Here is a 12,881-nt window from a genome sequence, read left to right on the forward strand (position 1 = left end):
TAAAGAAACTTCTTTCAACAAGACAACATTTAATGAAAGCGTTGACACGTTCTCTAAAATGAAAATTCTAATTATTCATATTTTTGTCGTTTTGCTTCAACTGATAACATGCGTGAATTTAATGGCTACAAACGTGTCAAAAGAAGTACGCGACGAGGAAGAAGTAGATCGTGTATTGGAAATGTTAGACAATGCGGAAGCGAAAGTAAAAGGCTACTTGAAATCTCTTACTAGAGCTGCACTTCCTTACATGATAAGAATTACCAAAGAAACGAATTTATCTTCGTCCTGCATCGAATCTGGCAGTTTGTTCCTGAGAGATTTTAGACTTATGAAACCATGGACTATAAAATGTAAGTTACGTTTCTCTATTCGTTGCTTATATATTTTTCGCGTATTGTTAGTAGTTAAGTTGATAATTGATAAATGCAAAAGAAAAGATCAACGAAATGTTGTTTATCAACTCTGTATAAACAATATACAGAGTAAACTTCATTTTTTCACACTTCGTCCTGTGAACACTAACAGGCCTTTTTCAGAAGCATTGTAAATTCTGACAGGTGCACAATGAAGTGGTCGAATGGGGATGACGGAAGCAGAAGTGTTCAACGGAAGTATTCCAACCATCCAGGAACACTTTTGGGGTGCTCAGTAATTTTTATTTCGTGTCTTCCCAGCGTTTCACTGATAATTTAATAGCTTCCGTTATTCGGTCAGCAATATTATATAGAGTAATTGTTTTGTATTTATACAGAGACGATAAAAGTGTGATATACATATAAATATATATATAGTAAAACTATATATAGTTGTTTAATCACGCAATGAATTTAAGGAGATGTTTCGTTACCTTCAAAAAATTATTTCCATATTTTAAACTTTAATTGATTTAAATTACTCCAGGAAAAATTCAATTTGAATTTTAAAATAATAATTAATGGGCATCATTATCATATGTATACGCGTCTTTGTATATGATTATAATCGTTTAAAATTTATGTATTTCGAATACTGTAGATCCGCAATTTAATAATGAGATAATTAATTGAACGATCTGGTCTTACAACAAATGACAAACAATTTATAAAATTATTTAAAACACGAAAAACACTTATTCCAAGTGAAGATCACTTCGAATGATTCATTTAATGGATTCTGATTTTATGCTGTTTTCAAATTTATAACTGTAAAAAATATTTGGGCTTGTTTTAAAGCTTTTAAGTTTTCCATTCTGTAAATGAAATATGTAAAACTGTACTTGATTCATTGTTGCACCGAAATAAAAAAATTAACATTATACAAAGCATTTTAAACGAGATAAAATTTTGTTTTGTTCACTTTCACATTTCAAGTCTTCAGATATTATAAAATTGTAAATTATAAGATGTCTCTCTGAGCCACAGAGAGTCGTCTGTTAACGGACTTTAAACATAAATACAGTAATAATTCTTCTCTCAGAGCCTTGCAACTAGCGCTGTATAGTGTAGTGAAAATATATAAAACTGTAAAAAGGCAAAGTTTAAAAATGTTTTGACTGTCCCGCTCGTTAACTGAGCCCTTTTATTTCTTAAAATCGAAAGTACTAATTAATACTTTGTCTTTTATACAAAACAAAGGCACACGTTTTACTTTTCCGAACTAGTTATTTCTAGATATGTATAAAGTAAAGTAGACTGCATTTTTATTTAAATTAAACATTTTAAACAAAGAAAATATCGTCTTGTCTTTTCATTCTACTTGCTCTGTGCATTTCGTGGGTTTGTCATAGTGTTTCACAACATTTTTTTAATTGACAGTGGGACACCAACTCGGTAATTTTTTCTTGTAGCATCCATACTTGATTATTAGAGTTATTGCTCTTTTAATACATTTGCAGTGCTTTTCTCATCGGGAAAACTGCGAAATGTTGGGAAGAGCTCGGATACTTTTACGTATATAGTGATTGAGGTAAGATGGTAAGCGGGAAAAGATGCCTAATTTTTGTCATTTTGAAACGGTGACGTCAGATACTGTCATATGTTTGTACGATGGATCGTTGGGCCAATATTAAGTGCGGAAAGCTGTAGTTGGCTACCGTTACCACGTTTTCTATATCTGAGAAAAATAAAAGCAAGACAAGAACGAAGTTTTTGTTGTGAAATGTTTCTAGAGTCATTTTAAAACTAAAAATTGAAATAGAATTTATTAAAAATTGCGAAAAACAATTAACGTGCGATGTAGTTAAGGTTCTAAGGTTTCCATTGTCAGCTACCGCCGATTTCGATTGGACATGCTACAACACGTGACTCCATTAGGCATCTTACACCGACAAATGGGAAAGATGCCACACTTTACTTGGGTTAACATGCCTATTTTTAATAAATTTTTGTTTTCTCGTTTTATTGCAGGATATGCATAGAAATTATATAAGGACTTTTCAAAAAGTATTTTGGACTGAAAAAGCTTTCTGCTAGCTATAGAGCACGTTAGAACGGGCGAAAACTTAACAATACTTATATTCTGTGCTGTTACACTTACTATAAAGTACTATGCACTACATATGCAATAAATTAAATTTGGTTAAGATATTCGAAAATTAATTTTATACAATTTGTTATTTTACTCCAATGGCATTTGGCATCTCACCCGGATACTCGGGGTGAGATGCCTAAAATGCCAGACAGTAAAAAAGTCCTCATTGCAAACACGATACATAATTATTTTTGATATACTTCGAAGTTTCATTTGAAAAACTCAAGAATATGATATTTTCGTTAGAGGCCCCAAAACCCAAATTATCACTGTAATTTCCTTCATAAGCAAAGTGTTAGGTATCTTTCCCCGATCCACTCTATCTGGTGTAATGTTACTGAATTTCTTAATTTTTCTATAAAGTATAAACTCTAGACTTGTAGTTTTGTACCGATGAAATTTTTAAAGGTAAAAATGTTTCACATTTTTCGATGTTTCGTACAGTACATGCACACAGAATACAGTTTTACTCGATTAAATTGTTGTTTTATGTAAGTACGAACTGTGAAAACTAAAGTTAATTGTACAGAGTGATGGGAAAATTGCAAATTTGTCAAGTTGTAGTTGAAGTTGTCAAGCTATTTTTATTATTCTCTAGCTACCGCCTTATTTCTGAAGAACTGTGGCCTCACCATCGCCAAATTCGTAATTCCCAGATTTTTTCCTGTAGAGATATTTCAAAGGTGCCATGTATAAAAATAATCTACACATAATAGATAAACTAAAAAGAGGCATTTAACAGCGGATTAAGCATTAGCTTTCAGGTGCTTCATGAGGTGGAATCAAACATAGGAACTCGCGTATGCACTCGTGAACTAGGATTTTACTTCGAACATACGTTTTAATGACATTATTTGATTTTGCTTTTTTTAAAGAACATACTATACACTTTGTCATTAATGCCTTTTGTATTTACGTACAATAATTCACGATAAAACAAATTTGTGTGATTTTCAGATTACCCTCTATTAATTAAACTGCTATTTATATTTTTTGGTTAAATAACACTTTAAAAAAAAGATTAATTCAAAAATCACCAAAATAAGTAAATCATTCAGCTTGAAAACTAACGTATTATCGTATATTTTGTTAATTGCAGAAAAATGCTACTTCGTTTTTCTCATTAACTTTAGTTAATTAAACGTTTGTCAGACACTTTCGAATTCCGTATGTGGATACATTGTATAATTTAAAACAACTTGACAAATCGTTTGTTCTCTATTCCAGTTATATATATTACATGTAGAAAAAATATACGAATCTTAATAAAGCCAAATTTTGCACGTGAAATGGTAGTAAAAAAAAGAAACCATTCACTATAATATTAGAGCTTAAAATACATTATTAACGAACAGTTTCAGCACAAGTAAATGGGGAAATAAAAAACTCAATGTGGCAATTCATGTAAAGCGATTAATATCAGGAAAGGATTTACAATCTACAAGCATGCAATATTTACCATGAAACTATTTCATAATGATATATTCTCGTGCCATGACATTTTAAAGAATTTTATCTTTTCTCGCTATCATTTCGAGTTTATAAATCGATTACTATTGTCATTCGCTGTGCAACGTTGTTCCAAAGTTGTATTATAAACAGCCGTTAGTACAAAGTGGAAATTTTATTGGTTCCGCCAAATATTTGCATTATATGATTTGTTATTACCATTTTTTTAATTTGGACGGTTCGAAAACCCTCACGAATATTTGGAAGTAGTCCAGTCCGGATATGACGGGTCTCGTCCCTAATCACACAGTTGTCCCGTTCTGGCCTTGGTCCAACAGATACGGACTTAATTAAAGAACCCTCTTACTCTCAAATATGACGGTAAAGCTTAGATTAAAATTATTCTAAATCAGCTCAAGAAATTATACTACTATTGATCATTACAAAAATTCTGTAAAAAGATTCTTCCAAGACAATACATACAAATGTCTTTATTCCAATCCAGTCCTTTCATACGCACAAATAAGAACTTACCGATTTCACGGCAAAGTTCTTTTTTCTACTACAGTTAGTATTTGTTTTCTGTTTTATGTATAAAAATTTCCATCTTTGTTTCAACTGTATGTTTTCAATAATTTCAGTGATAGATTCTTTTGGAAAAATACCAGCAGGTGTGTTAGGGGTGACACAATGGATACAAGGAGATTACGATCAGTGTTTGAGCATAGAAATTCCCCGAAATAAAAGGAAGATTACTAATAATGAAAAGGAACCGGTTAGAGGAAAATATTGTGCCTTGAAAATTAAATTATTTAACTCAATAAAGAATACTGCAATGTCATTTCATCATTTCGAAAACAACTCATTGATTAAACTAGCAAAGGATATTGTTGTAAGTATCAAGCAACACTTATATTAATACATTTTCGTGTAATTTATCAGTTAGAATTATTTAATTTTTATTGAATAAATTAAATTGCTCAGTAAGCAGTTAACATATTAATTGTAAAGAGTATTGCCATGTTTCATTTCTGATTTAGAAACCGGCAAAGCTTGGTGACTTTTTCAATAAGGTAGTCAAGTTCAACACGGGTATACGATTAGATGTGTGCATTTCTAACACATGTAGTGATAACGACTTAAAGAGTATTGGAAACTGGAGTAAGTCGAGTTACAATTTTTAAATTATGTCAAATACTTTACACTCTCGTTTGATCTGCAACAAATTTCTTCATTACCCAATCACCCAATTACAAAAACAAATGAAAGTTTTAAAGAGTGTGATTACTTCATAAAATTAATATGTACTACGAAATTTAATGTTAGTTTTTTTTATAAAATACAGTATTAAATGTACATGCGTACGAATTAGTCTGTAGTCTTTCTTCTCTTGGTAATAATTTTCATTTTTGCTGTCAAATGTCGTCAATTAAATTAGAATCCCGATTAATTCGAATTATTTATTAATCCGAAAAACTCTACACAGTAGTTAGTTAAGATTACTAAGTGTACCATATACAATTTAATTAAAATCATACTAATATTAATTTGATAGGAAACTCATTCTAATACATGACAAAATAGGTAAAATTAATTGTTTAGCAATGTTTTTAGTAAAATTATAATTGTATAGAACATATAGCAAAACGCTCTTAATAAAAAATATTTCGTTAACCATAAACTTTCGCTTATGTTTTTGAGTTTATAACCATTCTTCTTCTTTGTACGCTTATCAGATTCCTGATGTCGGCGACACCTGGCGTAAGTCAGGAAGTAGTTAGTAATACGTCGTGGTGTATCTAGGGAAAGTTACATCCAGAGTTGTTTCCCATTGCCTTTTCTGGGACACGATCTTACGCGAGGGAAAATGCCTTCTGAGAGGTCCTGTAAGAAAAACTGGTCCCTATACAGGTGTTACAAACATGAAAAAAACCAAGAAAACGCCACGTGGCCAGCCTGTCCGAGCGCGGCGCGATCCCGCGACCGAACTCACAGTGTTTAGCGACAGGCCACTGGTGTTTCTTATAAACGTTACAAGCTCATAAATGTTAAAAGTTTCGCGTCTCTGATTGGTTGGCATTGATTTTACAAAACGTCAAGTTTTAGTCTTCAAGCAATCATAAAAAAGAATGCATGTAAACGCTATTAAACCCTTAAATTGAAACAATCTTTAAATAAAACCCTTAATTTAAAAACTTAAGTTACTTTTATTTATTAAAAAACTAATAAAACATTTTGGTTTATGCTATTGAATTCAATTTAATTAACTTCGTTCACAATTTAACAGAAGTTTTATATTTCATTTTTCAGTCTTTGGAACAGCAATAGAACTTAATGTCGAATATTGCAAAATTAAAGACGAAAAACTTAAATATACTAATGGTCAAATGATATCGTTGTAAGTATAAATTAATTAATTTTATCAATTTGACAAAATCAAAACATAAAAACGAAAAAATAAACAACGCAATTTAAAACATTGGTAAATAATAAACTTTTCGTGTAAAATGTAATAATATATTCATTAAAAAATATATATATAACGTGATTTTTTTATGATAAAAGATAAGTTTTACTAGGAAAAACCCAATCTATTTACTTTATTCTGAAGTACGTTTCCTGTTTTTACAGGCATGAATTAATATTTTATATCAATGCACCTCATACGTCTTCAACCCACCCCATTGTTATTTTGTTTCGTTTGAAATGATAAACTGTGTATGTGAAATATCAGAATTGTAACAATTTATTTAGAGTAATCGCTGAAGAATACATAAGCCTTCTCTTATTGTTGTGTTGTTATAATGTCAAACTGTAGGATGAATGAAAACGCATTACGACATGTAAACAGTTTTCATTCATCTTACAGTTCTAAAATGTACTGTACTCACCTTATTTATGTGAATTTTGGATAGTTTTACTACCCTTATAAAAGAAATGCATTTTTAGGATTATGCAGACTACTTTTAACGGCGTAGAAACAAATTTTTAACAATATAAAACGGAAAAAAATTTAATTTGATTAAATCTACTGCAGAATATATTTAATGTTGAAGACGAATATATTAAATTTAAAATGGATATAAAAACTATAATATTCGTTTATTGTTTAGTAATTGTTAGCTATGGCCAACGTATTACATAATATTTGTAAATTATAGAAACATTGCAATCACAGATAAGTATTGTAAGTTTACTATACGTTCTGTTATTTAATATTTGAACAGCACTATCATTAAATATGTCAAGGCAAATTTTATACTGTTGGCTTAGGCATGACGACGTATGCCTTTATGCCAGAAGATTTGTACTTTGTATACTGATGAAGTTGTATTCTATAATCCGGCACTGCGTCGTCATCACGATGCTGTATTAACTGAATGAGACTGTATTAAGATAAATCAAGTCATATCAACTGATCAGCCACTTAAGAAGACCTTTCTCGTAATTTAAAAGATGTTCGGAAGACGTTTATAAATTAGTCAAGTGAAAGTTATATACAACGTAATTGAAATAGAATTCTTTAACTATAATGTCCTAAAGATAATATGTATATTCTTACGCCATGAAAAGATATTTTTATGTGCTTATTGACGAATTACAATAAGAATTGTTAAATATTCATCTTTGTTTTTTAACTAAAACAAACTAATTTTTCTCTTATTGGCTAATTTATTAATATTTTATTCTTAAATGATATAAATTACAGATAATTAACATTATTCATTCAATTAATTTATTTCATTTAGAACTGTACTCTGTATATTTATTGCATGGGTTTCAATGGCAACGTTAGCTGAGATTTTAATGAGTTTTGACATTATTTCTTTGAAGATGAATAATGGTAAGTCAATAATGGTTAGGAAAATTATTATAATACTGGTATTTGACACAATAATAGCTTAATTGTTAATGTTCTAAACTTAAGAAAAATAATACTTAATGCTTAAATCATCGAATTGATTATCATCGATTCATAAAAATAGTTTTAAAATATAGATTACATTTTTAACAATTAATTACACTAATAGTTTTTTATCGCTCATAAATTTAAGGTAAAATTTTCGAGTATATTCTCGTCGCTTCACCTTTTACATCTCTACATAAATTGTGTTCAACGAATATCCATGAAGAGACAAAATCGATGTGTGGTGTGAGATGTCTTTTAATAATTAATATAGTATTTGGACATACATTTGCGTTAATAATGGTTCTAAGCACAGTAGCAGGTAATATTTTTTCATTGTATTATTTTGACATTAAAGATTTCTAAATATTTAAGTAGTTTTGTCACAGTGTGTGCAAAGAATCTTGGCACCGTAATGCAACACTAATTATACTTTTTATGTATTATGGTTCCAAGTTTTAGACCCATAGTACATACAAAAGCGGTTTTAGACACAAGTAAGACCACCATTTTTATGACTTATTACGTATTACACAGAGACAAGAAGACAAGTATATCAAAAGAACAGTACTAAAATAACCTCTCTTGATAGAAAACCCCTCTTTACTGTAACTTATATAATATATTTAGGAAAGCAGAAGAACTGTTATATTCTTCTCAATAGATAATAGATTTTATAACGCTTGAATTAGAAAATAATTATTTTATGTAACAATATAAGTTTTTTAGATAAAATTTTTCTAAATAAAAACCAGGAAACCTCATGGGAATGTGCATAAGATCAAGATTAGCTTTATTATGTATATGGTAGATGTCGTTAAATATATAATAAAAATGAAAGACATAATAGCATTTTTTAAACATGTTGATGATTTCTTTATAAAATATTTTTGATATGAGACAACCCTCATAAAGTATAAGGATAGTAAAAACACTTGTTGGTATTTCAGGTTTGATTACAAAATACGGAAAATTGCATAACTGAAATAGCCTATTTGGATGTAGTGATGAGTACAGTAGATAATAAAACGGTAATTATAAAATATAGTAAGCCATGTACTGTACAATAGACATGTCGAAGTTACCAATGTATAAGAAAATGCACTTGCACGTTTATAAATATGATAACGGAAGTATATATAGAGAAAGAGATAACGGTGACTAAAAAAATACATAATGTTACTAAAATTCATTTATTGAAAAGATATAGAAAAAAGTGCTTCAAAAATGGTTAAAATAATAAAAACGAAAAAGTATACGATTAACAAAATTGTAGAAGCATTTGGAAATAATTGAAATAATAAATAATAAAAACTTTAATCACAATAATGGTTTACAACAAGACGATTTGTGGTGTTCATATTTGGCAACCAAATGCTGATTTTAGAGTACAATTTAAAAAAAGAAGAGTTAAAAACAATTAGAAGTTCGTGTAAGTTTCTGTCTAGTTCATCATTAAATACAGTTTTTTAAAATGTATTATAAACAAACTATAGCCATCTTTATATGTATGAACTTGAACAGGCAATGCAAGATCGGTTTTTTGTTGAGCGGAGCTCTTCATAAGTCAGAAAGTGTGTTTTCTGCGATCGTAGTTTAAAGCAACAACACATACATTAAACATTATTTTTGAGCTGCAATTTGTAAAAATTGTAGACTTATAAATTTCCATTCTCGTCAGCTTGTCTAACTGTCTATCATTTATTAATCTGGAAAATCCAGTTAGATACATAAAAGAACAAACCTAATCTAGAAAGCATATGGACAGGCGGCGCCGATTAATTGTAAACGAATTTTTGCTGCAAAGCGGAAGTTACGTTATTACCATTCAAATATTTTTTCATGAACGAAGTGAGATAGATGACCGGCACGACTCCGTTGCTAACAGGAAAAGTATTATGTACAGGGGCAAGACACTACGAATTTCAGATGGAAAGCATATATTTTAAATTAGATAAATTAAAAATATGACTAATTGTGATGCTGTCACAATAAATAATTACTTGCTTTCTAATATGAACAACTCGGCAAATAGGTTGTCATGATGAAGCCAACATTTTATAATTCGGTTTGTGCGCTGAGATATTGGAAGTCAAAATTCGCCATAGTCTATGGATCAATTGCTGATTTTAACTTTAAACCAACGATAGGAACAATAAATTTGGGTATTTTCAAACACACTAGGTTACGAAATAATAGAGCCATTGTTAAATAATACATTGATAACAGAATAAGAATCACATTGCGGAACTGATTCCCATGCAGACAAAACTGTTTTAATGCCATGAACGTTTACGTATTTTATTTTATCCCTCCAATGTAATCCATATAGAAAGCACCAATGACACGTTCAAAAGAAATTCAGAATGTTGCAGGTTTCATTATTCTCGTCAGAAAGTTGACGCATAGTCTTCATTACTTAAAAGAATTAACAATTAGATTGGTCCAAGGCAGTGCGAATAATAGATAAAATTTGTAAAAATAACAGCAATAGACGTGAAAACGAAATTACAATTGCTGTAAGCATTTATCCTTTTCCGAGTGTTACGGATACAAGTCAAGTGTCGAAAAGGCAATCCGAAAAAAAATCATATTTAAGAGGATTTTCCATCGATCATTGCTTACATTGTAACGGAGTAACTAAAAATGTAAATATGTAAAACAATTGGATTAAGAGAAAATCTCTGAAAAGATACTTTTTTCATACAAAGTCTGTGCTTTAAAAAAAATGAAAGCATGGATCAAAGAAACTACCTTAACTCGATTACTTGGGATACCTAACCATTTTGGATTTCTCAAAAAAGAGAGGAATATGGCTGACTAGAAAACATCGGAATTGAGTGATTTGGAAATAAGTAAATTAAAGTTAGTTGTAAAGGTAGTAATTTATTAATATATTTGAAGTACGGAGAAATTATTGTATTATGATTTAATTAGTAATTTTTAAAAGGTTACGATTAAAGGAAAGTTTTGATATTTAGAAAAACGAAATGCATATAATATGCAATTAAGTCAAGAAACGGACTATATTACGGAAAATATTACGCAGGATTACCTGATCCTGCGTAATATTTTCCTAATCCATGTGTAAAAGTAGATAGTACTTTTTAATAATGCTTTAAAATTTGAGGTTTATAATATCCGATGGAATGAATATTGAATTAAAATAATCCAACTTTTACCGAGTAAAAAATAAGTTAAAATTTTCATAGTCATTCAATTAGATAAACTCTAATTCAATCTTGGAGAATTTGCTTGAGGATCATATAGTCTTCCCACTGTCCACATGGCCGAGAATGCAGCATATCGGTCTCCTGTAGTTCCCGCCAGTGGCCTGCACCGCCATCGACATCGCAGGTGCATCTGCATCTGCAATTTGCTCTAGAATCGTCTTAACAGTTAGTTAAGAATGATTAGTTAAAATTAAGCTAAATTTAATTAATATCCTATGCAACTTTATAAATTTCATATTACAGTAAGACCCCACTTAACTCGGGAATGCGTTCCTAGACGACAAAGCGCTAAACGAGACAGCGTTAAACGAAGTCATTCTAACATAGAGTAAAAAGAGAAGACGTGAACAAAAATAAACAGATATTACTTGAATTTTAAGTTATTTTATATTAATTTCTATAACAATATATGTTAAATAAGACATAAACAAATGCTAACAGAAGAGTAAAGTTCATTTTTTGTGACAAAGGTCTTGGCTTTTATGAAATTCTTGTGTTTTGAGATAAAGTCGTGTTGCTTCATTTGTCACTTTTTTCATTAAGCAAATGTCGGTAGCAGATCACATCAAAAACGAATCGTTTCACTTTTGCATTCCTTCCAAAATCTGGATCATTCGCAACGATTTCGGTTATCGTTATCAAACCTTCACTAAGGAAATCTGTAGCAAGTTCTTTGGGTTCTTCGTTTTCAGAATCACTATTTTCCAGTTCTACATGAATTCCTTGTTCTTCCAGTTTTTAAAGGTCGTTGTTGATAAGGCTTCTTCGTTTTCAGAATCACTATTTTCCAGTTCTACATGAATTCCTTGTTCTTCCAGTTTTTAAAGGTCGTTGTGATAAGCTCTCACCTGAAACTTACTGTAACTCCTCAATATCCTGCTCGTCTACATTTCCTAGTTCTGCTGTATCGGTTAGTTTGACAATTTATTCTTGGATACCTTCAGTCATAACATTTTGCAAACTGCGTTCGTGCATTTATCAGTTAATTCTTGCCAAGCGAAGTCGATGTTGCCTACGGCATCCATGACATTACATTTTTTTTTTTTTTTTTTCAAAATTACACAAAACAAACATAGATTTAAGAAAAGTACAGCGCTACGACGAATTGACACCTTTCGCTGATTGGTTCGTGTTCGTAAATAATCATATTATATACGAATCAATGAAATAAAACGATAATTTGAATCAGCGTAAATTTTGAGTTTTTTTAAGACTTCGAGCAGACCGCGTTATATCGAATCAGCGTTAATCGAGGCGGCGTTAAGCGAAGTCTTACTGTATAGAGAGGTTTCATGTCGACATCAGGAGTGACGTCATGAGCATGCGCAATTGTCCAGCGCCATCTTTGTGACTGTTTGTGACTTGTTTACGTTTTGTGTGTGTTCACGTGCGTTTTAACTGGAGTTCTTGTGTTGTTTTTTTCGTCGCGAATATCACTATGGTGATTTGTTGTGTAATTGGGTGTAATGCTAGTTCACTCAAGAACAAAGGAACATCATTTTTTAAAATTCCCGGCATTATTTGTCATCAAGGATCTCAAACTGAGGAGCTTTCACGACGAAGGCAAACTGCATGGCTCTCGAGAATTAACCGGAAAAATTTCGTTACGAATAAAGTGAATATCAATACAAGAGTTTGTCAGAAACATTTCATTTCAATATTTACGTTAATAAACACTAAGTTATATTTTAAAACCTAAAAGAGTTTACTGATTTGCTTATATTAATTTAGTTAGGTATAATGCATTTATAAACGAATAACTAACGTAATTTCAGGCTTTA

The 12,881-nt window shown here is 30.5% G+C and overlaps 1 protein-coding gene across 1 annotated transcript; it reads left to right on the forward strand.

The window, feature by feature from the left end:
• On the forward strand, positions 1–8,852 carry LOC136977622 (nose resistant to fluoxetine protein 6-like). Its single transcript, XM_067273158.1, has 7 exons — positions 1–353; positions 4,602–4,852; positions 5,001–5,121; positions 6,271–6,358; positions 7,710–7,804; positions 8,016–8,189; positions 8,818–8,852. Exons 1-7 carry the CDS (start codon positions 59–61, stop codon positions 8,850–8,852), a joined length of 1,059 nt encoding a protein of 352 aa, XP_067129259.1. The 5' UTR covers positions 1–58.
• Positions 8,853–12,881: the final 4,029 nt, after the last annotated feature.

Source organism: Centruroides vittatus, unplaced genomic scaffold (genome assembly GCF_030686945.1).
Source record: "Centruroides vittatus isolate TY-2023 unplaced genomic scaffold, ASM3068694v2 contig_461, whole genome shotgun sequence".
NCBI lineage: Eukaryota > Metazoa > Arthropoda > Arachnida > Scorpiones > Buthidae > Centruroides > Centruroides vittatus.